The 27,836-nt window shown below is 39.2% G+C and overlaps 1 protein-coding gene across 2 annotated transcripts in view; it reads right to left on the bottom strand.

The window, feature by feature from the left end:
* Positions 1-5,983: 5,983 nt before the first annotated feature.
* The window catches only part of PHTF2 (putative homeodomain transcription factor 2), a 91,502-nt gene continuing 69,649 nt past the window's right edge, over positions 5,984-27,836 (bottom strand). For both annotated transcript variants that reach the window (XM_069978143.1, XM_069978153.1), the window contains 10 exons: positions 27,131-27,289; positions 24,257-24,475; positions 23,196-23,324; positions 20,004-20,276; positions 18,883-19,014; positions 15,995-16,081; positions 12,427-12,582; positions 11,219-11,314; positions 9,005-9,130; positions 5,984-7,591 (listed from right to left, as the gene is read on the bottom strand). In XM_069978143.1, the coding sequence (XP_069834244.1) occupies positions 7,571-7,591; positions 9,005-9,130; positions 11,219-11,314; positions 12,427-12,582; positions 15,995-16,081; positions 18,883-19,014; positions 20,004-20,276; positions 23,196-23,324; positions 24,257-24,475; positions 27,131-27,289 (1,398 nt within the window). In that variant the 3' untranslated portion in view covers positions 5,984-7,570. The remainder of the gene's footprint in view (positions 7,592-9,004; positions 9,131-11,218; positions 11,315-12,426; positions 12,583-15,994; positions 16,082-18,882; positions 19,015-20,003; positions 20,277-23,195; positions 23,325-24,256; positions 24,476-27,130; positions 27,290-27,836) is intronic.

Below are 27,836 nucleotides of genomic sequence, written 5' to 3'. Positions count from 1 at the left end.
ATTTACCACTATTATTCAAACACTGAATTTTTGATCTCTCCTTTTCAGTCTCTATAGACCTGCTTCCCAGTATAAGATTTCAGTAATGCTGGTTTGTAACAGTACAGACCTTATATACAGAGTCAAAACCAAAACAGAACTTCAAATGCAGCCAATGTTGCTTCTCAAAATGTAAAACACTGCAATCAATACTATAAAAAGATGTATGAGAATCTAGAAGACTTCTCATTGCTAAAAGTTATGGAACAATTTAGGTGTAATAAGTACTGGTACTTACTCTTGTCCAAAATCCCACCACCTGGCACAGGCAGTTTGAAGATATCAATGCTCTGTGCTGCTTGTGTACAGATATATTTAAGATCAGATAAGTTCTTATCCTTATAAACACACTGGGGCACTTTGGAGACATAATGTAAAAACTGTGTGGGGGAGAAAAGGGGGGTACAAATGTGAGTACATTACAAAAGGGGTGTTATGAATGGGAGACACTAAGAGGAGCGCTATAACAGTTAAGAGGCAATATTACTATATGAGGTACAAAAGACAGATACTACCGTGGTGGTGGGGAACTTATTAGTGCTTATATATAGGAAAAAGGATGGGAGGGTGCAGTGAAGTAAGAAGTCTAATACATTTATGCAACAGATTATGTAGAGATGCATCATGGTTTGAAGAAGTCTTTATGGTGGTAGGAGCCAGTTGGCAACTGGTCACTGGATATAACTGAAACCACTTATCAGGTTTTATCAATTAACAGTATGGTCATATTTTTTTTCTTGTATATTTGCATTATTTGGTAATTAAGTATTATGTACAAGTGTTCAGTATTATAAAATAAAGTTGTGTTGTCTTTATACACTGTAAAAACATCACTGGGGCCTGCGCATTTGAGCAATGGCTAACACTAAAATGTATCACACACACATTACGAAATTGATACATAAATCACTAGTTTTATGAAACAGGCATCAATAGCCAGCTTTGTGTTAAAGCATCACTTTTGTTATAACTTTTAAAACCTAAATAAACAGTAAATGTAATATAAAGCAAGTTTGCAATTAACATTCATTATTTATTTTTTAGTTATCACAGAAAACACGTCACTTCCTGCTTTCTGACTTTTTTTTCTCAAAAAACAGGAAACGGTCAGAAAACAGGAAGTCCTGTGTATCCCAGGCCATCTGAGCGCTCACAGAGAGAAGGCAGTAATGTGACTGATGGACACATTGAGCTGTGACTCTCTGTACTGGCCAGAATTCCTGTGCTTAGTCTGTTTTTTTCAACCAGCACAAGTCAGGAAATTTGCCTTCAGGAGACTGGACCTGGATTTCTGGTAGGTTCAGCTTTGTTTCAACAACAACAAAAAAATTTGTGATATAAAGCCAGTTTGCAATTTACATTAATCTACTGTTGATTTAGATTTTGTTAGTTATAATGACAGTGACACTTTAAATATAAGGTGTTCTTAAGCAAATGTACCATCAGTAATTTTGCTTTAAGTTTTTCACATGGATAGAACTGCGCCAGCAAGAGAAAGCCGGACCAACCGTCCTTTTAAGAACGGCTACCCGGTTCCAGTGTATGGCGCTATTCTATTCCCGGGCACTGGCCAAGGATGAAGCACTGGAGGCGGACCGGCCCGCCCTTAGTGGGAGGAAACTCCTGCCCCTCTATGACACAGCTCCATTACAATCAAAGGAGCCACGTCATAGAGGGGCAGAGGTTTCCTCCCACTAGGGGCGGGCCGGTACACCTGCAGTGCTTCACCCCCAGCTGGTGCAGCTAATGGAGTCACGTCATAGAGGGGAAGGAGTTTCCTCCCAACGGGGGCAGGGCGGCCAGCCTCCAGTGCTTCGCCCCTGGCCAGTTCCCGGGAATAGAACGGCGACGTATGAGGGAACTGGGCCACCGTTCAAAAAAAGGACAGCGGCATCGGCTTTCCTGCGCCTTCCTATCCTTGTGAAAAACTTAAAGCGAATGTACCATCAGTAAATTTGCTTTATCTATCATGACAGTGTCCCTTATTTTAAGAAAAGTTGTCCTAAAGGTTGCATCTAGCAATACCTAATAATGACATTTCTGTGGATCATTCATTAAAAATGTTCAATATAGTACAGGAATATTTTCTGAGCAATATTTTTAAATAATAAAGTTAAAGGGGTGGTGCCACAAAGAAAACTAGGTCTATAGTGATGCATTATGTTAAATGAAACATATTTCAAATTTACAAGCATTTCTTAAAATGTAATGTTTGAAATTTATAGGCTGACTAATCCCCCAATTTGTCTGCTTTGTTTCATAATCTGTGGCCCTTGGTTAAAGAGAACCTTTCACCTATCTATCCATGGTCCCTAATATGTCAATATAAGTGTCCCTAAATCTAACTATAAAGATACAGCCTGCATTACAGCACTGAAACACAGTGACGTCACCAAGATGCCCCTTGGTACAGCCAGAGAACAGAGGATCAGGCAAAGTATTAGATACAGACTGCAAAGGTAGGGACACCGTAATACACAGCGATCTCGCGCTGAAAAGAAAAGGATCATGTGATCACATCCCGCCGCACTGCACGCCAGAAAGGTCTCTGCTCATGCTCTCCCTTCTGAAAAGAGCTGGCGCGCACCCTTAAAGAATAATAGGAACAAATTTTAAAAAACAGTGGCGCAAAAATGATGAATGATATTTAGAAAAAAATTTTGACTGCTGGGAGAAAGGTAAGAGAGCACCGACAGTCAGTTACAACAATCCAAACCCCAGCAGGTCCTGACTGGACAGTGACAGGCGTGCAGCTCCTGTTACTGTTGTAAGTGCTGCAATCGGGGTACTACAGGGGTTAATGGTGGGCCGTTTACAGTGAGGACCTGGCTGCTGATAGTAGTAGCTGGTCCCTATGTGTTATGAAGTGAGCTCAGCTCCTGGACCCACTGGCATACCGGTACGTCATGGGTCCTTAAGAGGTTAAATGAAAGAATAAAAAAAAAAAAAAAAAAGCCCATGATTGGTTCTCTTTAAGGGACACCTTTGGGCATACATCTTTTTGGTTTATTTACGCTCAGTTTAATCGCAGTCACATTATCTGTCTGATTAGTACTGGCAGTTGGTTTTCACTTCGCATGCAGCAAGGGGAGTTGTGGGAAAGTGTCTGCACTGTTACATAGCAGAAGCAGGGTCACAGTTCAGAGAGGAAACCAGGAAGAAATTAGATGCATTAGGAAGATAAATGGTACAGCGATGTAAGCTACTTTACTAAAAAAAAAAAAACAAAAAAAAAAAAAAAACATTTGTTCTTCTTTGCATATATGTATGTGGTACACATCTGATTATACCTACTTTGCATTGTGACAGCACCCTGTTAAGCTTTGGACATATGATATCTGGTAGCTAGCACATCTGAGTATGTCACTATGGTTGTTAAAGGTAGCACTCTGCAGTAATCATAAAAGTGATGACAAAAGGTTTAGGCCAAGTTCCCACACAATGGAACAGTCCACGTGCAGAATTGCATTGCAGTGACAAAGCAAATCCAGGTGAAATCTGCAACATGCTGCATTTTATTTTATTCCACCCGCTTTCTGCTGCAGTCATCTTCTTTACAAAGTCCAGTAACATGCACTTCCCACAGGAAATGGTTGCTTAGCATAGATGGCACTATACTGTGCTATGCACTATGCTGTGTGACCATTTCCTGTAGAGAAAGCACATCAGCAGAAGGTGTAAAAAAGATGACAGCAGCGGAGAGTGAAAGGCTTGGAAAGCAGCAGCAGAGGCGGAGAGAGACAGGTAAGTATACAGCACTGTTATGGCCTCAGCAGCATCGCAGATTAGAAGTTTATGTCAGACAACCCCTAGGAACCAAAAGACTAATTAATGCAGCTGTTGTAATTTGTTTTATGCACATCATGATTGTCACCACGTCTAGGACATATAAGGTATAGTGCATGCAGACAAGCAACAAGGCAAAGTGAGATGTTGGTAGGGGACACAAAATACACATAAAGCAAAGAGATGAGAACACCACTCAGGAAAATCAGAGATCACAACCTTTATTAAAAAGGCATTCTATTTTAACTAACATAGTTATACTTGTAGGGTAGGTCAAGTTATATATATTAATTCAGCAAAATTGCCGCCTTCTCCTGATATGCCTCTCTTTCCCTCCTATTGTTAAAAGCTGACTGTCTAGGTTACGGACAACTGCTCTGCTCTAAAAGCAGTGGTCTATATATTTATTAGACAGTATATATAAGTAATTTTCTTGTATAGAGAGATAGTGTGTGTGTATGTGTATATATATATATATATATATATATATATATATATATATATACACACACACACACAATAAATAAATATATATATATATATATATATATATATATATATATATATATATATATATATATATATATACACATACATACATACATACACACACACACTCTCTATACAAGAAAATTACTGATATTTACATACCAGCCAGACCACTGCTTTTAGAGCAGTGTGGTGGTCAGTAACCTAAACAATAAGCTGTCAAGTATGGGAGGAAAAGAGCAGAGATATCAGGAGAAGGAGGCGAGTTTGCTGAATGATTGATTGTATTTGCAAAAACATTTAACTTGACCAGTTGTACAAGTATTACTATATTAGTTGAGATGGGAAGGCCCCTTTAACGAAACATGAGCAATGTTTTGGCCCTGAAAGAAGACTTCATAAACATTGTGATTGATAGTAATCACTTTCAAAGACTGCTCTGGTCATGTCTTCTACATTAAGTCTGGGGTACCTGTACCAGCTCCTGTGGATTGGACTGAATATGAATGTCTTAATATTAGCTTCTCTCTGTAATGTTCAAAGTAAAATACAGACTGAAGATTGTAATATAATAGAATAATGCCAGCTTATAGGTTGGCGCAGTCCTGATTTATTCGAACAGTCAATATATAGCAAAGCTGGAAATGGATCTAGCATTATAACTGGTACAGCCAACGCGTCTCGCTCTGACTGTTTAAGACCTAACAATCACCCTGTTCCATAATGCTTTAAAATAGTCATACTATTTGTAGTAATAAACTATACCTATATACAGTAGCTGCCTATAATTATTTTCATGTCTCTCTTGGTATTGCTTAGATGCTGGTACAAATTCCTATTATGCAGAAATGATTTATCTAAAATTGATATTTCATATGACTTAAAGACAATACTACAAAACAGAAAATGCAATAATTTTACTGGAACTTAAATTCACCCTTACAAATAAGGACATTCAGATGAAACACTGTACATTTTGACATATTTGGCACTCACAAAAATCCTGAACCTATCTATGGTGCAAATTAAGGTGAAATAGCTTGTATTTCCCCCAAATTAACAATAATACTTTAAAAAGGAAACAAAAACACTCAAGATAAATACAGTTGTTGAAATGCTCCCCTGCATTGGTATAGATAAATGTCACACATTAGTTTCAAAAATAAATTGTGAAATGGCATAGGCCAGGACTTAGCAAAAGTCAAAGCTTTTAAACATAATAAAACAACTAAAGAACTACAAATAAATGTAACAGTAAAAGGTGCAGAGCTTCAATATTAATGCAAATAGGCAAATACACTTGTCACAAGTACATTTTATATAAACCTACAGAGTAGCAACCAAGTACAGTTATTGCTTTACTAACAGCTTGATAAGAAGCAGCTTAACTATTTAAACAAAACCAGAAAGGGAACCAATTGTCACATTTGTGCTGACTGGGCTCCCAGAACGGCTGCACAGACCTCACAGCCGGGTCTCCTAAGGTGTCAGGGGGTTCCGTAGGCTTCAAGTCAGATAAAATATTTTTTTAATCCCGAATTCGAGGCGGGAAAGGCCGCTAAAGAGCTTACTTGGCTGTCAATCACCCGGCAGAGCATGCTGACAGGACAGAGAGCTGTGACTAGTCACAGCTCAGATGACTAGTTCACGGTTCTCCCCCTGCCTCTCACATGGGATTAAAAAGCATTTTACCAAACATGGGCCCAGAACACCTGACACCATAGGAGACCCAGATGCGAGGTCTGTGCAGCTGTTCTGGGGGCCCAATCAGCAGAAATGTTTTCCCTTTAAGGGGGCTTTCACATATATCTTTATGTAGATCAAAGGGGTTATCCAGTGTTAGAAAAACATGACCGCTTTATTCTAAAGACAGCATCACACTTGTCTCCAGTTGGTGTGGATTGCAATGTTGGATAACCCCTTTAGATCTATTCCCCATCCTAAAAAGGGCGGAAGTTTATTTAAATAATGCTTAATGTAAAAAATAAAAAAAAAGTCATGAACTTGACATTATTACACCTGTCCAATTGTGTAGTCACCTGCTGACTACATGCCACTGACATAACTTATCAATTCCTGTTTGAACTATAAATGTGCAAACAAAAAACCTAAACTCTACATAATAAAAATTAATAGCTGATTGTCAGCAAGCCCCCCCCCCTTAGACCCCTACTGATCAGCTATTCATGGACTATCGTATGGATAGGCCATCAATCCATTTCCCTGGAAAAGCTGGATTCACTTGGCTAACACCTACAAACACTACACTAAAATGTGTAGGTTTTAGTGCAAAACGTCATGTCTTTTTTATATTAAACATTTAAGTAATATCCTATTGGAGTCAGTGTAGGAGAAAACACATTGGAAAGTGCATGGTCTACTTTGAATATAAAAAAAAATCATGAGTCGTTCTCTTCCCTTAAAGTTTTAACATTTAAGCATTAAACCTAACAATTACTATATCTAAAGTGTTGAAATAATACGAGGGACGTATACCAAAACTTTTTATACAATGGGGCTACATCATAAGATAAAAAGAGTGACAGCTCCCCTTGAAACTCCTCAATAGGTTTTGTTGTTTTAGGTTTTGTTTACGGAGAAAACAAAATGATTACCAAATTTTAAAAATGAATCAACTTAAACAACAGTAATCCCAAAGACTTTGTAACAGGTGATGCAATCCACATTCATTGACAAATATCAAATCTTAGCAAGAAGTGATTAGCTTGCAGAGTTCTGGATCTTCTATCCATCATCCCCTCATACTTTTCCTGACAGTTAGCAAAACTGGGGAACACTGAAATTTGGAGGCTTTATTCCTCAATAGATGACAACTGTTGACTGTCCAGTTCTTTCATATTTTCTTATTTTATATACCTGCCACAAAATTTTCAGGAGGGCAAAACCCTTACAACAATTACATATGCATCGAACTTAGTCTCTCCAATGGCTGGGGAGCTTATCCAGAGAGGTGCTTGTTGCCTTGCCTTGATGTATAGAAGCATAATCTATCATCACAGGCTGGTGAAGACTAAAATAATTAAAAAATAAAAAAACAACAAACACTGACAAGGTAAAATAAATAAAGGAATTGCACAAGTCAGTCAAACGTAAACACTTCAGTTTTGAAAACTTTGTCTTGCCACAATCCTCGACTGGACATATCAAGCACGCAACCGCTGTGAGGCAGCTTTTTTATGCCAAAAAGTCAGTAATCGTGCTCCAGAGAGTTGGTGGAAAATCCCTCCGTTCAAGGTCATGATTTGATCTTCCACAGCTAGACAGAAATAGTAAAATAAATGAGGCAAGAAATACAAACCTAAAACTTTAATAGCATTAATGTTATAATTTTTTTTGTGTCCATATTATCAATACAAGCCCTGACCTGGCCATGTGCTCGATGGCCTGAATGGACAGCAGTTGGTTCGGGATATCAGAAACACAGTTAACCTGGGACTCAGGACTTGGACTTGTAATATGGATGCAAAAATACACATATAATATGCTTATGTGAAACCCGCCTTAGAGTTAATTCACACATTCAGGATCTGCTGCAGATTTTATGTCACATGTATCAATGTAACCAAATTGCTGGAACACAGCATAAGAATGCTGCAGATACTGTATGTGTGAATAGAAACTAAAGCATAGACAGCGAGAGAGGGAGTGCGCACAAGTGAGAACAAACCCAGTACTTCTACCGTCATCTATATTCCAAACTGATTTTTTTTTTAGGAGGTTTCTGAACTTTTACAGAAAGCTTTCTGACAAAAAAAAAGGGTAAACTAAAAATCCCTATATTCACATGTATTCCTGGCTTATTAAAATTATTTTTTTATACCACAATTTTTATTCCAAATGTTTTTAACCATGCCTGGGATAAACATAGATCTATCTTAAGACAATAGGAAGGCGAAATACTAAAAAGGGTAGATCAGATAGACCCAGTGGTCTTTTTCTGTCAACAATCTTCTGTTTCTCGATATAGGGTAGGGTGCCTTCACACCTACCGGATCCGCAGCGTATTTCACGCTGCGGATTCGCTGCAGATCCAGTCCCATTCATCCCTATAGAGCACATACTCCCAGCGGGATTGACATGCCGCTGTGAGTATGTGCGTTAACCCCCTGCCAACCACCGCCGAGAGCATACAATACCTGCTCGGCGATGCGACTGCATGTCAGGCTCCCGGCTCCGGTTCCGCTCAGCCAATCAGTGCTGCCGTCCACTGATTGGCTGAGCAGAACCGATGGGAGCCGCTGCAAGTATGTGCTCTATAGGGATGAATGGGATTGGATCTGCAGCGAATCCACAGTGTGAAATCCACTGCAGATCCAATAGGTGTGAAGGCACCCTTACAGTGAAAGGAAATATTCTCTACTTCTATACATACTGTACACTTATTCTTCCATCCCCATTTACCTATCCCAAGGAGCTGCCCCAAATGGCCCAGACTGTTCAGTAAATAATTCTGAATCTTCCCCATATTTCATCAGACAGTCCACTACACCCTAGATCTCTATTCTTCCTCATTTATTTGAATATCCAAGTCTCTTTACCCCTTATTTCATTATTCAACCCTACTCATACTCCTGGCTAACCAAAAATAATAGGTATATTTATGATATAGTTGCATAACATGGAAAACCCCTATAAATACGTAAAAAAAAAAAAAAAAAAAACACCTTACCTTGAGATTAAATCCCAGAAGATCACTAATAACACCAGAAACGGCAGATAAAATAACCACCTGGGTGATATTGTATAGCAGAGGATTCATTGTCAGACCATATAACCTAAATGGACTGTCCAATTCCTTGGAAAAAAGACAAACAAAAGTAAGTGAGATAAAAAGAACAATAAAAAAAACCTTACTTAAAGTTGAAACTCAAATATTAAAGCAGAATGTTTACTAAGAATTATTATGACCAGTATCAAAATACTTCACTAAAAGTCACTTTCCACCTAACCCTTTCACATTTGTTAGGGCCTGGTCATATACAACTTAAAAAAAAAACCTTATAGACATAGAATAGGGCGACAACAGTTTTTTCCTGCTCTACATATGATTCGACTGTCTTTTTAAGAAAGAAAGCTGACTCACAAGGGAAGGCAGCGTGGATATTGTTACATTTCAACAAGCCCTAAAGCTGTTTGGAGCTTTTATTCAGGAACCAGAGTCTAACCCTTTGGGGGCAGCTGCCTAGATAGCTTATTGTTGTTTCTTTCTATCAATGCTTTAGGAAGTCAGTGCTCAATTATACAACAGATAAGTCCCATTACAGCTGTTACTGCTATTAATAAGGCAAACACATGCAACAATGTTTGGATATAAAAACAAACACAAGAAAAACAAAAACTAACCAGTACTGACTGACTGACTGTGTATCAAAGAAGCACATTCATCACTAAGCTGCTCTATCTTTTTTTTTTTTTTTTTTTATTCACTTGGTGTGAAAATTACTGCTAAAAGGGAAGCAAATTTATCAATAAATGGGAAATTGCTATGATGCGCCATTACTTTATCATCTGTAGGGGTCAGACCTGTTGAACCTCCAGTGAACTCAGATGTACTCAGGCAAAAAAACAAGCAAACATTTCTTTCAAATCAACTGGTGTCAGAAAGTTTTATAGATTTGTAATTTACTTTTATTTAAGAATCTAAATTTTCCAGTACTTATCAGCTTTCATATGTCCTGCAGGAAGTGGTGTATTCTTTCCAGTCTGACACAGTGCTCTCTGCTGCCACCACCTCAATGACAGGAACTGCCCAATGCAAGAAAGGTTTTCTATCGGGATTGGCTACTGCTCTGGACAGTTCCTGCCTTGGACAGGGGTGGCAACAGAGAGCACTATGTCAGACTGGAAAAAATACACCACTTCCTGCAGGACAAACAACAGCTGATAGGTACTAGTGGACTTGAGATCTTTAAAAAGAAGTAAATTACAAATCTATTTTTTTTCGCTGGTGGCACCCCTGCCACTTGCTTTGCTGGGAAAATGCAGCACAAATATACAACCACTCTGGGTGAATTTTGTCCTATTCTGATTGAAAAGGTCTTGTGAACAAAATTCATCAGGCGTATTTGTATCCATAGTTACCCAATCTTCTGGCGGCAGGAGTGACTGCATGCCAATCCCATGAAGATTTATTAACAGGTACACTTTAAAGAGGTCAGCCATTTTTCAATGAAAGCTCAGAAATTACAGTGAATTGTGAGCTAATGTAACTTGCCACTGTTAGTTGCTCCCTGATCTGATTGTTTATCAGTACTGAAGGGCTGCCCACTTGCTCCCCGCTGGTGTACAGTGTATTCCCATGAAGGATGAGTAATGACGTGTACATCACATGAGCCTCTACGTGCAACCATCTTAAGAGAACCGAATCACCTGAGCTGCACTCACACGATAGTGGGCGCAAAGAAGCGGTGCTTAAGCACTGACAAACAGGTACATCAGGACACAACCAACAGAGGTAAGTTACATTAGCTTACAATTTATAGAAATCAAGTGGCCAACTCCTTAATAGTGAACTAGTCATCACTTTCATGCTGCCTGAACCACAAGGTATCAGAGTGGTCGCCAATGGCTTCTGCCTGCCTCTCAGGCCTTGATTAAAATAAAACTCTCCCTATAACCAAACAGGGAAAGCTTTATTAATCAATGCTGGTGGGGTGGGAAGAACTAAGTACCACTAAGGACCTCCCCAATGACCCATGGTTATGGTAGCATGTGATGACAAGTGAGTGGGATAGGCTGTAGTTTACTGTCAGATGGCCTGGAGTGCCGCTATGTAGGGAAATACAGTGTGCAGCTGTCTTATGGTTGGTGGGGGTTACATCACATAATAATGGAATACCCCTTTAACAAATGAGACTTTTTTTCTTTATAGATAATCACTTACTTTTAACAGCTTAGTAGCTAATTTTAGCACATTGTTGACAAGTGTCAGCTCCTCCTTCTTGTTTGGTTTCTTCTCCATTTTCAAGTACAAATTAATCTGTCAAACAAAGCAGATTGTTGCACAGTAGCTTGTTATATCTTTGGTAATGTGACACCAGCTTATCAAAGCTTACATTCCACAACTATACAGCAACAGGCACACAACTGCTTAGAAATGAATTCACTTGGCTTCCTGTACTACACTTTATAGCTATACTGTAGCTCCATTCATCTGTTTGAGTGGCCATGGTAAAAATGGCCATAATGTATTGGTTTTCAATAAAATATAAAAAATATTTAAAGATAGTTTTCACAGATGATTCAATAATAATAATAATAATAATAATAATAATAATAATAATAAAAAAATGATAATGATACAATAATTTTTTGCAGTGAAACAGTGATACGCACAATGCAATCTGACCATTTACTGTAAAACTCATTTACATGAAGTGGTTAAAATCCTTTTCACTGTTATGTCTAATCCTGTCATATATGAGGGATTTTGTTAGTTTAAAGTCACTACATACAAATTACACCATGTTTGATAAATCTCCCCCTATGTGTTTAAAGTGAAACTGGCTCAGTTGCCCCTAGCAACCAATCAGATTCCACCTTTCATTTTCCAAAGAGTCTGTGAGGAATGAAAGGGGGAATCTGATTGGTTGCATAGGGGCAACTGAGATAGTTTCACTTTACACCATGTTTGATAAATCTCCCCTATAGGATCTTAAATGAAAATTGTTACACCTATGACCATTTTACACCATGGCTGACTTGTCACTCCTAATAAGAGTCGAATCCTTCTTAAATAAAACCCCTCTATATTAAATACTACTTTTAAATACTACAATAATATATTTTCATTACAATCTATTTTTATATTTAAACATATTAGAATGGATATTTTAAAAAGAAAGGGAAAAATAAGGTAACATGCAGATACATGGTTTTATATTTCTAGAAAGTAGCACTCAATGCCCTTTAGGGCCACATAAACAACTTTTACCATTGAACTGTGTTCACTCTTGGTAAATCCAAACTAGCAAAGCCCGCCATGAGAAAGATAACAGAAAGAGCAGGAAGACATGTTCACATGATCTAGGGTTTGGTTTTCAAATGTTAGACAATAAGAATAATACATATAAAAGAAAATGCTTTGCTTACCTGTTCTGTCAACAATATTGAGGTATTGCTATATTTTTTGCTGGTTTCTGATCCAAGTGTAACAAATCTCAATAAGAAGAGAGTTAATGAAATGCACCAAATTACTAATTCCCAGTTGTAGTGACACTCCAGAAAGGTTTCATGAATATGAAGAAGCTAGATAATGAAATGGGAGACAGAAAGAAAGTAATGATAATGTACACAGCATAACTTACTTTTCCTCTTATTAACAATATAGCATGTATTTTGTTTAGCAACAAAAGAAGACCTAAAGGAAGAGCAAAAGCCAATCAAGTACATACTAAGACTATGTTCCCACACAGTATTTTACAACCAAAACCAGGAGTGAATTAGAAACACAGAAAGGCTCTGTTCACACACTGTTGAAATTGAGTGAATAGCCGCCATTTAATGGCAAATAATGGCTGTTATTTCCAAACAACTTGTATTAAAATAAGAGCAAATATTTGCCATTAAATGCCATCCTCTCATTTCCAACAGTGTGTGAAAATAACATGTGTTTTCAATCCACTCCTGGTTTTGGTTGCAAAATACTAACCAAATACTGAGAAAAAATACTGTGTGGTAAACATTGCCTTAGGCTAGATTTACACTGGTGGCATGGTCTCAGTTTTGTAAAGGATCCTTACTACGGTTTTGTTTTAGCATGTGGCTGTCTTTCAGCGCAGCAGGAGGGGTAAAGACATCATTATTAGGTTTCTACATAATGGATTACAAAGCAAAGCCGCATAAGAACAGAATAAGGTAAACATTTTCTTAGATGCCAGATTCGGCCTAATAAAATTGTATCATACCAGTTTTCCACACTAGATGGCAGACCGATACTTTGTGAACAAAGAGGGGCTAATTTGGTTACATATACTCAATTAGACATACTGTATAAAAGACCTAAATACTTTACAACTGCTTGGAAACAAGAAGTATAATTAAAGGATTACTGTCATTTGCAGTAACTTTTTACATGTCGTCACACATGTCAAAGGCCAGGTTCAGCCGGGGAGAGTGTGCACCAGTAACTGTTGACAGGTCTGCAAATGACAGTAATGATATGCTGTACATATATTTACTAGATGAAAGCAGGACTCCTTGAAATAAGCAGTCTGTGGTGCATTCAAGGACCCGTGTAAAGATACAAAAATAAACTGCAGAAGTATAAACTGCAGAAGTAAAAAAAATTTAAGTTTTATAAAAAAAAAAAAAGACACACATTGAGGTGACAGAGAAAAAAGTTAGAGGTACTCTATAAGCTGGAGGACTTAGGACCTAATGGCCTGAGTGTAGAATATAAAGTGAAACGTCTCTTTTTTATTTTCTTTTTAGAAAATGATCTTCATGAATGTAGAGATTCTCACCACGACTCATAATGATATGATTTACTGTTTTGTATGCCCAGATTTGTTTTAAGTTTTGAATTTTCATTATGCTGAGTTTGACATTAATTCCCAGCCATGGCAGTATATGTCATGCCATACAGAGCTGAATATGCCACTGTATTTATTATACGCTTATTTCATGGAATTGGTAACCTCATGTATTGAGGTTACATTTCTCCTTTACATGAATTCCTCATGTAAATGAGAAATATATAACGGGACCTGAATAGGTCTACTTCTGGAGCAAATATGGTCTACTCTACAACATGCTTATCTTCAGGCCATAAACATGATAGATACTTCTAACCTTAGACCTTAATTTTTTTTTTTGCAGAAATCAATAGTCCAGGCGATTTTAAGAAACTTTGTAATTGGGTTTATTATCCGAAAAATGCATTTTTATCATGAAAAAGCAGTTTGAAGCTCTCCCCCCTGTCTTCATTGTTCTCCTATGGAGAGAGCTAAAGAAAAGACCAAAACAGGACAACAAAGAGTTCATCTACAAATCCCTCACCCGTTATCTGTTCTGACCATCACCAGTGACCTGTCTGAGCTCAGATTACAGCTGTCACCCAGCTCCTTGCCTGTAATCCTCTGTTATCTGCTTTCTGCTGCCGGCTAACTCCCTCCTTCCTCCTCCCCCCTCCCCTCTCCCTAGAGCAGACAGGGGACGTCTCCTGCAACAAGTCACAATTTTCAGATTTTTCAGAGTGGATGAAAAAGAGGAAGGAGGGGGGGACCTGGGAAAAGGCTTTTTACATGCAGATAATGGCAGATTTGGCTAATAAACCCAATTACAAAGTTTCTTAAAATCGCCTGGACTATTGATTTCTGCAAAAAAAAAAAAAAAATACGACAGTGACTCTTTAAGTCATGCGTCTTCTATTTGAAGAGGAGTCCTTTCACAGAGTGCCTGTGAAAAACTCCAGCAATCACTACAATGGCAGCCCTGTTAACCCCTTTTCTCCACGCTACATGAGCCCAGTGAAGTGTTGCTGAAATGGAGCAGTGGTTAAATGGGAGTGCGGGGATATCCAGGGTTAGAAAAACATGGCCATGTCTTCCAGAAAGAAAAACATTCTTGCCTCCAGTTTGGGTGTGGGTTTTACAGCTGAGTTCCAATGAAGTGAAAGGAGCTTAATTGTAATACCACACCTAGAGACAAAAGTAGTGCCATTTCTGGAAGAAACAAGCCATGTTTTTCTAATGGTCCTTTTACACAGAGCAATAGTTCGGCCAATCGATCGTTTAACGATTTTGAGGCAACGATTTTATTTTTATAACGATCAGAGTTTAGAGGAAGAGATAAATCGTTTGAAAAAATAGTTATAGCGATCGTTTTAAGATTGCTTAAAGGGGTTATCCAGCGCTACAAAAACATGGCCACTTTTCCCCCTACTGTTGTCTCCAGTTCAGGTGCAGTTTGCAATTAAGCTTCAATGGAACTGAGTTTCAAAACCCCACCCAAACTGGAGACAACAGTAGGGGGAAAGTGGCCATGTTTTTGTAGCGCTGGATAACCCCTTCAAGCCCATCTGACACATAGGATGAATATGTGAAACACTTTTTCCATAAAGCAATCTGAGAATTTTCAGCGAACGACCAATGATGATTTGAGAACATGTTGAAAGACCAACGATTTCTTGATCGTTTGCTGAGTTTACACGAGCCGATTATCGCTCAAATGCGATTATTATAGTGAAAATTGGAACGATAATTGTTTGTGCGTTTACACAGAACGATTATCTACAAATTTTCACAATAACCATTGCATTTGAGCACTTATCGGCTCATGTAAACACAGCGAACAATCGAGCGACGAATCGTTCGTTGTGATCTTTTTAACATGTTCTCAAATCGTCGTTGGCTAAAAATTTGCAGATCGCTTCGTGTAAACAGTCTTTCAAAGATTTACCCTATGTGTGAGATGGGCTTAAGCGATCTTAAAAACAATCGCAATAATGATTTTTCTAACGATTTATCTTTTCGTCTAAGCGCTATAACACTATCGTTATAAAAACCAAATAGTTGATTCAAAATCGTTAAATGATCGATTGGACGAATTATCGCTCCGAATAAACGGACCATAAAAGGACCATTAGCCTGTATAACACATTTAGCAAGTGCATTGCTACCCTTTGAATAGGAAACAGCTGGGAAAAAAAATACCTCACCTGTGCACAGCAAATGAACACCACTGATATGGTCAGTAGGAAAGCTGAAGAAACAATTACATCCACCGAACGCTGGGGGCCTCTCCGCTATAAGAAGACAATACACAAATGTTCTCAATGTTAGGTAGATTTCAGTAATATCAAACAACCTGTAAAAATCATTGTAAAGACATATTGTCTCCACTAGCCTAACAAAAACAGAAAATAAGCATTTTGAGCAGTAGTTGAAGGATTTCTAATTTTTAGGTTTATTTATTCTTCAGCAGACATACTGGACATTCATGGACAATTTATACTAAAAAGAAACCCAGGTGTTCTGAAGTTCCCTCTGAATACTGCAAAGTGCTGCCATATTAGTCTGTGAAATTAATCAAGGAATAAACTGCATGATAATGGTTTTCCCAATAAAACCTATGTCCTGACTCTGATATCCTCCATGATTTTATATTTTTCTAAATAAATCATTTTTATTTTTTTTGAAAAATGGTATCAAGTAGATGATGTCTGGATTTCCTTATTGCTGAAGAAAGGCATATACACTGCCAAACCCTTCTTCAGGACTATAAGCCCACTTCTCTCTGCTGAACAGTTTCATTCAGATACACTAGGGTTAGGATCCTACATTCCCCTCTTTGAGTGGTGAGGTGGTTCGGCATGTGTTCTGTTGCTTTACTCAAACTCTTTGAAACTGGCAAAAAAGTGCTGAAGCGTGCTAGTGGCACTAGAACACGTCTTCTACCTACGTTTAAGTCCATTCACACGTACAGTATTTGCAGCAGATTTGATGCTATGTTCCATCATTGGTTACATTGATATCTGCGGTATTAAGTCTGCACCATCAAATTTGCTGCAGAACCTGTGTGTGTCACACATACAATATTCACAGGCATGTTTCATGCTGTGTGTTTCTAGATTTACTCCTGTTTGTTTTTATACTTCAAAGTTGCCAATGACAAAGCTGAAAGCAAAGTCGGGGAGATTTATCAACAAGGGATTTTTCTAGGTGTGGTCTATTTCTGCTTTGGCAAGAATAGACTGGTCTATTTAAAGTGCAATTTACTATCAGGGATAAGCCTGGTCTATTTTCTGTGGTGCTGATTTGTTTGGCTCAGAATTGTCTCTAAATCGTCTCATTGGCCCAGGTTTGCCTCCTGGGTAATGAGCATTTTCTTCTCCCTTTCTTTTACCGGCATGCAGAGGATTACGTCGGATTCGTTTGGACTACGTCAATGACTGGCGGACTTTAATGTGCAATAAAATGGTCAACGAGGGGTGTGGGGGTGTTTTTATTTGAATAAAAAAAATTTCTAGGTGTATTTGTGTTTTCTTTCATTACTTTACAGGCTTAGTAGCGGAAGCTGTCTGATAGACGGAATCCATTACTAAGTCAGGGCTTAGTGTTAGCCGGTATAAAATGGCTAACACTAACCCCTCCATTATTACCCCAGTACCCAATGCCACCAGGGGTACTGGGAAGAGCCGGGTGCCAGTAGTCCCGGAGCGTCAAAATTGGCGCTCCTGGACTGGGCGGCAGCAGGCTGGTAATATTTAGGCTGGGGGGGGGGCCTAAACCAATGGCCCTTCCCACCCTGGTGTTACCAGGCTGCTGTTGTTTGGTTTTTAACCCGGCTGGTTATGGAAAGGGGGGGAATCCTATGCATTTTTTTTTTTTAAATAAATAAATTTTAAAAAAACAAAACGCATAGGATTCCCCCCTTTTCCATAACCAGCAGAGTTAAAAACCAAACAACAGCAGCCTGGTAACACCAGGGTGGGAAGAGCCATTGGTTTAGGCCCCCCCCCCCCCCAGCCTAAATATTACCAGCCTGCTGCCGCCCCAGTCCAGGAACGCCAATTCTGACGCTCCGGGACCACTGGCACCCGGCTCTTCCCAGTACCCCTGGTGGCATTGGGTACTGGGGTAATAATGAGGGGGGTTAGTGTTAGCCATTTTATACCGGCTAACACTAGGCCCCGACTTAGTAATGGATTCCGTTTTTTTATTCAAATAAAAACACCCGCCACACCCCTCGTTGACCATTTTATTGAACATTAAACTCCGCTGGTCATCGACGTAGTCCAAACGAATCCGCGGTAATCCTCTGCATGTCGGTATCTGGAAAAAAAAGAAAGAAAAAAACACAAGCAAAAACAAACAACAAGTAAGGAGTTAACCCCCCCTGGGAGCCAGACTGTAACTCCCATGCCCATGCTGGAGATCACCCAGCTTTCCCAGCATCCTGTAAGGTTAACCCTTACAGGATCCCGGGAAAGCTGGGTGATCTTCAGCATGGGCATGGGAGTTACAGTCTGGCTCCCAGGGACATAACCCCCTGGGGACCAGACTGTTCTGGCACTGCATCTGCACCAGCAAGGAAGGGGGTTAGATGCCCCCTTCCTTCCTGGAGCAGATGCAGTGTGCTCTCCAATGGGGGGGGGGGGGGGTGATAGGGGCTGGGGGGTACCTGTTCCTGCTTCCTCGCTGTCCCGGTAGGCTCCGCCTCCATGACAGTAAGCCCCAGGGGGTTAGTAGTGATGCTGCTGCACTGCACCCGACCGACCCACGGAGCAAACTCGCTCCACAGTATAGGTGGTGAAATAGACCACCTCTAGTGTGGAGTGAGTTTGCGACACATGTGCGACTATTTTAGATAGTCGCACATGATAAATCATGCTTACTTTCAGCTTAAGCTGAAGTAGGCATGATCAGTCTAAGTAGGTGAAATGTCGCAAAATTTTGCGCAGCTATGCGGGTGCGCAAAATTTTGCAACATTTTTACTCCAAAAAAAAGGTCTATAATGATGATAAATCTCCCCCAGTATGTGTATGTGTTAGTGGCCTTTTTCAATAAATGTGTTATAAACTGCAGCAGTGCATTTTGCTCCACCTTTAGATATGAGCGAAGAGAGAGCCACATTTTTATATTCTGGACCTTCTTTAGGCGGAAGTGTGGAACTTCAGATTTTCTAGCTCTTCTGGCACTAGTCAAATGACCAAATAATTTTGCAAACAGTAATCTCTGTAAAGAAACAGAAACAATTATGTGTCACTTCCTTCTGAACAAAGGCATTTCAATAGCGAAAAGTCATCAAAGAATACTACAAAACACAAAAGATACTACAGAGAATACTTTTTGATCACCATTGTTCCCATACACTACTGTCAAACACTTTCATAAGTTGGGATTCAATGGTTTTTATTTTTTTTTATTTTTTGTTAAACATCTCACTTGAATAATACATTACACACCACTAAACGCTTAAAGGAGAAGTGTGTGTGCGTGTGCACGTGTGTGTATAAAAAACATAAGATATAAAGATAAAGAATGCCCCTTCCATCATAGGGCCATTAAAGGGGTACTCCAGCGGAATTTTTTTTTTCTTTCAAATCAACTGGTGGTCAGAAAGTTATATAGATTTGTAATTTACTTCTATTTAGAAGTCTCAAGTCTTTCCATACTTATCAGCTGCTGTATGTCCTGCAGGAAATGATGTTTTATTTTCAGTCTGACATCTCTGTCCGCGACAGATCAGGAACGGTTTTCTATGGGAATTTGCTACTGCTCAGGACAGTTGCTGTCTGGGAAAGAGATGGCAGCAGGAAGGACTGTGTCAGACTGAAAAGAAAACAACATTTCCAGCAGGACATACAGCAGCTGATAAATATAGGAATAGTTGAGATTTTAAAATAGAACTACATTACAAATCTATATAATTTATTGAAACCAGTTTAAAAAACAAAGATTTTCACTGGTTAACCCCTTTAAGGCCATATGGAGTATCAATGGTACTTGCATTTATTCTATACAGTCTGCTATCAGCAGCTGGGGACTGCCAGCATGGAGCAATTGCCCAAGCCACATTAGATCTGCTTACACAATAAGGGGCGCACACTGGTACGCTAATGGCCCATGGATGTGTATTGTATAGACCCAAAGTATAAATTCTTTTCATTTTGCCATTAGTCATTTTTTTCTTTACCAGCTATAAAAAGTCATTTTAGACATACCTGTTTGTATGTTCTTTCTGCTACACATAACAAAAAAAAGAAAATCCACACCAGGGAAACACGAACCACAAAACTAATAACCACCATGGAAATGACCATGATGTCTGTGCTGGAACCAAAAGCAATGTGGTAAATTTCAGAGGCAGATAGTGTTGCCAGCTGCTCCAGGTCTCTGGATTCAGACAGTCTGAAGGCAAATGGAGTCAATCCAAGAATAAGAGAGATAAAGTTTCCAAACATCTGATATCCAATTCCTGGAGTGTAGTTGTTCACCTGAAAACAAGTAAGGAGAGGTTGTATTTCAGTATACACAGAAACCTATATAAACCATATACTTTAAAGGGACATTTTTTTAAATGCTTTAACCCCTTCCCACTGTTGTACAATAAATGTTAGCATTTTAGCACAGGAAAGCTGTCTGTGTCAGTAGTGCAGCTGCAACCTACTCCAAAAACAGTGCTCAGGTTGTGTGTGGTATTACAACTCAGTTACATTCAACCAATAAGGGCTCTGCTTTCACTTTTCACTTTGTTCTGGTAAAATGAAAGCAGAGGAACAAAGAGACTCTTACTATATGATAGCTTGATAATCCTCTACCACAGTGCTTAAAGACGTTTTTTAGGGAAAAAAAATTTAGAGTGTAACTATCATTCCTTGCCAGCGGCAGGATATACTGTTAAAATCCTGCTGCTGGCATGTCTGTTCCGGCGCATGCAGAGGAATTGCAGCACACACTCACAATGCGGTCAATGGTGCTGCTGGATGAATTCCTCAGCAAGCACCTGAACAGGCATGCCACAATAGACCTCTTTATAGGGGTAGTGCGGCGGTAAAGAATTATTCACAGAATAACACACATTACAAAGTTATACAACTTTGTAATGTATGTTATGTCTGTGAATGGCCCCCTTCCCCGTGTCCCACCACCCCCACCCGTGTACCCGGAAGTGTGGTGCGCTATACATACCTGTCACATGCCGACACCCGTCTCCGATCTTTAGTCAGTGACGTCTTCTTCGGACGGCCGAGTCATTGGCTGAGCACAGTTATGCTCAGCCAATCGCGGCTGAGCATCGGATGACGCTGCAGAGGGCGGCCGGCATTCGGGACAGTCGGAGCCGAAGAAGACGTCACTGACTGAAGATCGGAGACGGGGGTCGGCACGTGACAGGTATGTATAGCGCATCACACTTGCGGGTACACGGGTGGGGGTGGTGGGACACGGGGAAGGGGGCCATTCACAGACATAACATACATTACAAAGTTGTATAACTTTGTAATGTGTGTTATTCTGTGAATAATTCTTTACCGCCACCGTTCACACCAAGTAAAATAAAAGCAAAACAGGAGAGTAAAATAGGTATAAAAAGCAGCTGTATTTCAAAGTGTACCTGTCATCATAAAAAAAACAATAAAAAAAACTTTTGACATGTCACAGACATGTCATAAGTTTTGATTGGTCGGTGTCTAAGTGTTCAGACCACAACTGATTACGAGAACGAGAGAAGTCTGTGTCCAGTTCATTCTCTCCTGGCTGTGCCGCATGACTTGGACGGTTGCATATTGTAAGTCTATGTAGCTGTTCTGCTCACACAGACACAAAGCAGGGAAAGGAATGTCATTTTCCAAGTGGTTCTCCTGATCAGTTGCGATCTGAAAATTCTGACTTTTGACATAACCCTGTGACCTTGTCAGTCTGTGCACACATTGTAAATATATATACACGAGGGGCTGCTGATAAGTCTTTGGCTTTGTGTTCTTTTTTTGTTTCTATGGTAACAAATATTACATCACGAAAGCCTTATATGTCTAATATATGTTTTCCAAATTTTGTGTGTGTGGCTTATAACAACAGCGATCTAGATGCAGGGGTGGGGTGGGGGGATAATATTCACAGCAAATGAGAGCAGGGGAGTGATAAAAATCTTGTTTCTGCAAGAAAGTCTGCAAAGAATATTCATGGTGATATGTCGCAGACTTAGGGGGATCAATGCCCTTCCTATTCTACAGTTAAAAGCTGGGTTGCCAAATTTAAAACGAGCTAATTTAGCACCAATGATGAGAAACGTCCTGGAAGACCGAGAGTGGTTGTTGTTCCAGAGATCGTCGATGCTGTGCACAAAGCAATTTGCAAAGTGGGTCCACAAAGGTTTGACAACAGATCAAAAAACTCCATGGTCCATTATTCAGCGTTTCTGGACTGATAAGAACTTCCAGAATGACTGGTCACTATGGATGAGACCTGGACTTATTTGTATGACCCTGAAACCAAGGAGCAGTACAAAGAGTGGAGGGACAGTGGTTCTGGTCCAAAGAAGTTCAGGGTGCAAAAATCAGCCACTAAAAGGTGATGGCATCTGTGTTCTGGGATAAGGAGGGTATTCTGTTAGTGGACTACGTTCAAAATGGTTCCACCATCAATGCAAGGTATTACATTGAATTTTTGGACCAATTGAAGGCAGCTCTGAAGGCCAAAAGGCGAGGCAAGCTGTCCTAAGGAGCCTTGTTCCTGCAAGACAACGCCTGAGCTAACATTGCACAAGCGACCACGGCAAAACTAGTGGAGCTACACTTCCACCTACCTTATTCACCAGATCTGGCTCTCTCCAACTATCATCTGTTTCCAAACCTGAAGAAACACCTCAAGGGAACCAAATTTCACACCATTTCTGATGCAATGGCTGCTACAGATGACTGGTTTGGGTCACAACTGAAATCCTTCTTTTTTCAAGGCTTTCAAAACTCGGAATACCCATGTAAAAAGTGTGTTGACATCAGTGAAGAGTATGTGGAATACATGTAAAATTTCATCTTACTATGTTTTTTCTTTCTGGGTAAATCCAAAGACTTATCAGCACCCCCGTGTGTGTGTGTATGTATTATATATATATATTTATATTTAGAAAGTATGTACGGACCATAGTCCTTAATATGACATTATTACATTCAAAACATTTATATATATATTTTACTTTCCTATTTTGCTTTTATTTTACTGTTTGAACATAGAAAGAGAAAAAAAAAAAGTGACAAAACATTACTTTGCAATTTCATGTAATCTTCTGTTTACTTCCGATCACATGGGCAAAAAAAATATATAGAAATCACGCAGTACAGAGTCAGTGCAGGATATGAGTATTTTTTACATAGGATAACATGTTCATCACCTGGTCTCCATGACTCCTTACTCACCCGATTCATGATCATTCCACTAATCTCCAAAACAGACATATCTGCTTTCTTGCAGTCATTGCCCTCCCAAACTATGGCACTCACTTTCTCAAGCCCTGGATTAGAGCTGTGTAACCAAGGCAAATGACTCTATGAAGAAGAAGAGAACATGCCAACATGTATTAACTGCTTATACAGTGCATAGATTACCAGCAGATGAAACATGTGCTGCCTTGTAGATCCACACAAATACCATAGGAATTAAAGTTCATATGATCAATATAGGTCATGGAAAAAAAAACAGATGTTAGAAACTACGTGGAACAGGAGGGACCATATGGAAGTATGTATGACATGTTGAGTTGATTACACCAGCTTACTGTGTGTCTCACAGCACTAAAATCTGGCACTTCTCTCCTGGTCTGTATGCTGAATGGTGATTCTGTCTATAAGATGGCCGAGTATGGAGGAGCATGTGATCATGCCCCTTCCTCTGTGTTCTCCCATTGAGCCTGTATATGCCTTTGGAGGACACAGAGGTAGTAGAATGGTCACATGATGCCTCCTCCATTCTAGTCTGGCTTGGATGAATGCAGAGGCTGCACATAGGCACAGGTCACCATTCCACCCAACCTGACAGCGAGTTGGAACAGGACCTGCTGCTCAGACAATCACTAAGCCAGTGACTAGATAAGTAGGCAGTTCCTGCTTTGCTGCATTGTCACTGCAGCAGAAAGTAATGGGGGCCCAGAAGTCACCAGACCAGGAGTTGCTGGTTTAAGTATTGTTAGTGAGGAGGCGGGGCCTACGTACTATGATGTCATGGAGCGGTGGGGCCAGGGGCACTGTTGCCGTGAAGCCCTACCCACTTAGCACAATCTGCAGTTGATAAAAGATCACTTTTTACTTGAACAAGCACCATGAAAACTGCAAAATTTACCCTTTACATTTGTGTAGAGATGTCATAATGCAAAAAGGGGACGACAGTGTCACTTTAAGCTAAAACAGTGGGAAAAGCATAAAACTGAAATACCAACACAAAGAATCACATCAGCCCTTACTAAGAAAGGAAATAAATGTACCTGGTGAAATGGATCATCTCTAAATTCCCTCTTCATACACAAGTTTCCGTGATTAGTCTCTGCATCAGTCTCACTGCTGCAGGAAGAGCGACACTCCGCGCAGTGCAGTAGGTCCTCCCAGAGAATATCTTCTGTCTCAGATTCCGGCCGGGTGCTTTCGGAGTCTTGTCGAGAACTTGAGCAGCGAGAGCTACAACTGGTTCCTGATTTTTGAATGTCCTAAAAGAATATTTCCATTATCCAGCATTTGTGTAATACAACAGAATGAATATATTTTAATAGCTCATATTCACTGTGACTTAAAGAGGTACTCCAGAGAAATAGATATTCATTTTTACATATCATTTGTAAAAGGTATATAACTTTGTAATATAATTTTAATAATAGAAAAAATAATACATTTTCTTTATTAACGGTTTCATTGACTGGAAGCAGTAAGGGGTAACATGGTCCTTCTGTTGTCACCACTGGCTGTGTCCAAAACTGCAGGAGCATGAACCATTAGTGATACTGGGCCTCCCATAATGTCTTTTACAATGAATATTAGCAATAAAATAGACATTACAACAGGGGAAGCTGTTTGTGCGAACAGTGCTGCAGCTGCTTGACAGCAATCTTGCTCTGCTTCACTATACCGTGGCTGCAGCACTCTTTCCACAAGCAGCTTCCCAAGTTGAAATGTCTATTCTTATGCGAATATGCATTAGAATAGACATTACAGCCGTCTCTGTACTGCATGCAGCAATGTAAGCGTTTTGAGGCCCTGTAGTTCCTGACACAACCACTGTGGCAGCAGAAGGGCCGGTTTGCTCCTTACTGCTGCCAATTAATGAAACCATAAAAAATAAATCATGTCTTCATTAATAAAGTTATATTACAAATACAAATATTTCAAACTTTCTTTATATCACATATACTGTTGGTATAGTTTTTGAAAGTTATAACGACAGTGACATTAAGTATCTCATCTGTTGCTTATTCCAATATATTTGACTATGGCAAATGTTTTATAACTAAAAAAAAAAAGTTTGTGCACTTCTTCAACTTTACTGAGATCAAATTAGCATCACAGATTGTTTTTTTTCTCTGACAAAAGAATAATTTATACATATTTTATGTGGTTCGTTTCAACTATATGCTAATGCAGAAAATAACAAATCTAAATGTAAGAGAAATAGGTTAAAAAAAGCTGTGAAAAATACAATAGGTCAGGTCCTCAGATCCAGTCCAGCTGGGATCTAATGCAGTCACAAAAATGTGTCTGTATTACACTATTGTAAACCAAGCTATAAGCCTCATTCACATGTTTCATAGCTGTATGTAGTTGTGGAGCCATACCTAAGCAAAGCCTATGGAAGTGCATTTGTGGGGTGTCTCCAATATGAGCTATTGAGTAATTGCTGGTATGATGGCCCTGTAGACTGAAAATACACAGAAGAGGAAATCCTGCTCCCCTGTATTTATAGCAGACCCTCAGAAGCAGCAGCATGGAGGATGCTAAAAAGCACTTCTGAGCACTACTGCCTCTGCATTTCTCTCTGCTGCTCTCTTTAGCTCCTCATCCTCCCTATTCTATAAAACTTCTCAGGCGGCTGTAAGGAGAAAGATTTGAATAGTTTTTGCAAAGTGAATGATGAGAGGGGATAAGGGAAAATGAAAAGCTTGATATGGAGAAAGTGGCATTTTTCTCTGATAAGATACACTAGAAAGTTTGTTACATTTCTTTGTACTATTGAGTTATACTAGATAGATAGATAGATAGATAGATAGATAGATAGATAGATAGATAGATAGATAGATAGATAGAGGTTGTTGAAAGTGGAATGATAATAGAGGATAATAAAACTTTTAAAGGACAACTATTATACTTTTGGCATTTGTTGTGCAAAGTTTGTCCACGGGTATTGATGGGTTTTCCTTCATCCAGGACAAAAAATAAAGTCTGCTGTCCTATCCTTATAACTAAATGGAGGTAATAATAAGTCAGAGCGCCTTATTAGTGCCACCCCTTGTACTCAGGGTACTTGTCCACATCCAACACCCCTGCCATCTCTGTCAAATAAATATTATACAGCTAGATATTAAATAGATGCAAATCATTAAACTAGTTTTAACTGGAAAACAGAAAACACATATGAAAAATTGGCCCACAGTAAACTTATATGTGAAATAACTAACAATCTGCTCTTCATAACCTAATCAGAAAATATACAGGTATTCTGTCATCAAATCTGGGCAAGGCATATTAAGTACTCTAAATTAATTAGAAATAAACCCCTGCGCCAAAGCATTAGATTTTTATTATTAAGCATATAGATTGCACGACCATGTATTACACAAGTGGCAATAAGTTATGAATTAAAGAAACTGGGTAAGAAATTTCTATATTAAGGGTCGATTACATCTCTAATTAAATATTAAATTATTTTGCTTCAGCAATTAACGCCAAAAGATGCAAACATGTTGCCATACCTCTCCGGTGCCTGAAAGTTATGAACCTGAGTAAATGAAACAAAGGAGATATCTAACCTGGTATTATACTTGCCTACCGAAATCACCAACAAAACAAGAACATTTGAAAAGCAATTTTACTTGACCTGAATCTTTAGAGTACAAGCTCTTTTATCTTGTGGTAGCATCTTGTAATACACTGCGCATTGGAGGTTTATGAGAACAAACACTCAGATTTTACCCACTGTGAACATCTATTACACGCCCCATAAGATACCAACAATACAGAGAGAATTTAAACCTCTCCAAAAGCTATTAGGAATCATTCATAAACCAAAAGCTAATGCTGTGCAGGTGAAATAGGCTCTGTAGATTTTGGAGACTTCTAGTACAAGGGTAAATGGAGGAGGATAGATAGTCTACCTCAGTTGTATAATGCTTTTTGTAATGATGAGGCTTTCTGTTTCTAAGCATGCTGTCACCATGAGGACGCTCCATACTACGGCGTGCTGTGTATCCTGTGCTCGGGTCATCTTCACTGGAGACCTCATCTGAGATGTTAGCAGGCGACCTCTGCACATCCTGGATATCAATAATTGTATGTGATTACATGAACAGCATTCAGTAACACAATGCAATGTTTTCTACAGTTCACATATAGCTAAAGTGTTAAATCTGCCTTAAAGGGGTTGTCCAGCAAAGATCTTTTTCTTTCAAATCAACTGGTCTAAGAAAGTTATACAGATTTGTAACTTATTTCTATTAAAAAATCTCAAGTCTTCCCATACTTATTAGCTACTATATGTCCTGCAGGAAATGTTTTATTTTCAGTCTTACATAGTGCTCTCTGCTGACATCTCTGGCCAAGTCAGGAACTGTTCTCGGTTTTATATAAATCCCCATAGAAAATCTCTCCTGCTCTGGACAGTTCCTGTCTCGGCCAGAGATGTCAGCAGAGAGCACTGTGTCAGACAGGAAATAAAACATTTCCTGCAGGACATATAGTAGCTAATAAGTATGGGAAGACTTGAGATTTTTTTAATAGAAAGAAGTTACAAATCTATATAACTTTTTTAGACCAGTTGATTTGAAAGAAAAAGATTTTTGCTGGACAACCCCTTTAACCATT

This window comes from Dendropsophus ebraccatus, chromosome 1, assembly GCF_027789765.1.
Source record: "Dendropsophus ebraccatus isolate aDenEbr1 chromosome 1, aDenEbr1.pat, whole genome shotgun sequence".
In the NCBI taxonomy this organism is placed as follows: domain Eukaryota; kingdom Metazoa; phylum Chordata; class Amphibia; order Anura; family Hylidae; genus Dendropsophus; species Dendropsophus ebraccatus.
This window is presented reverse-complemented; position numbering and strand designations above follow the sequence as displayed.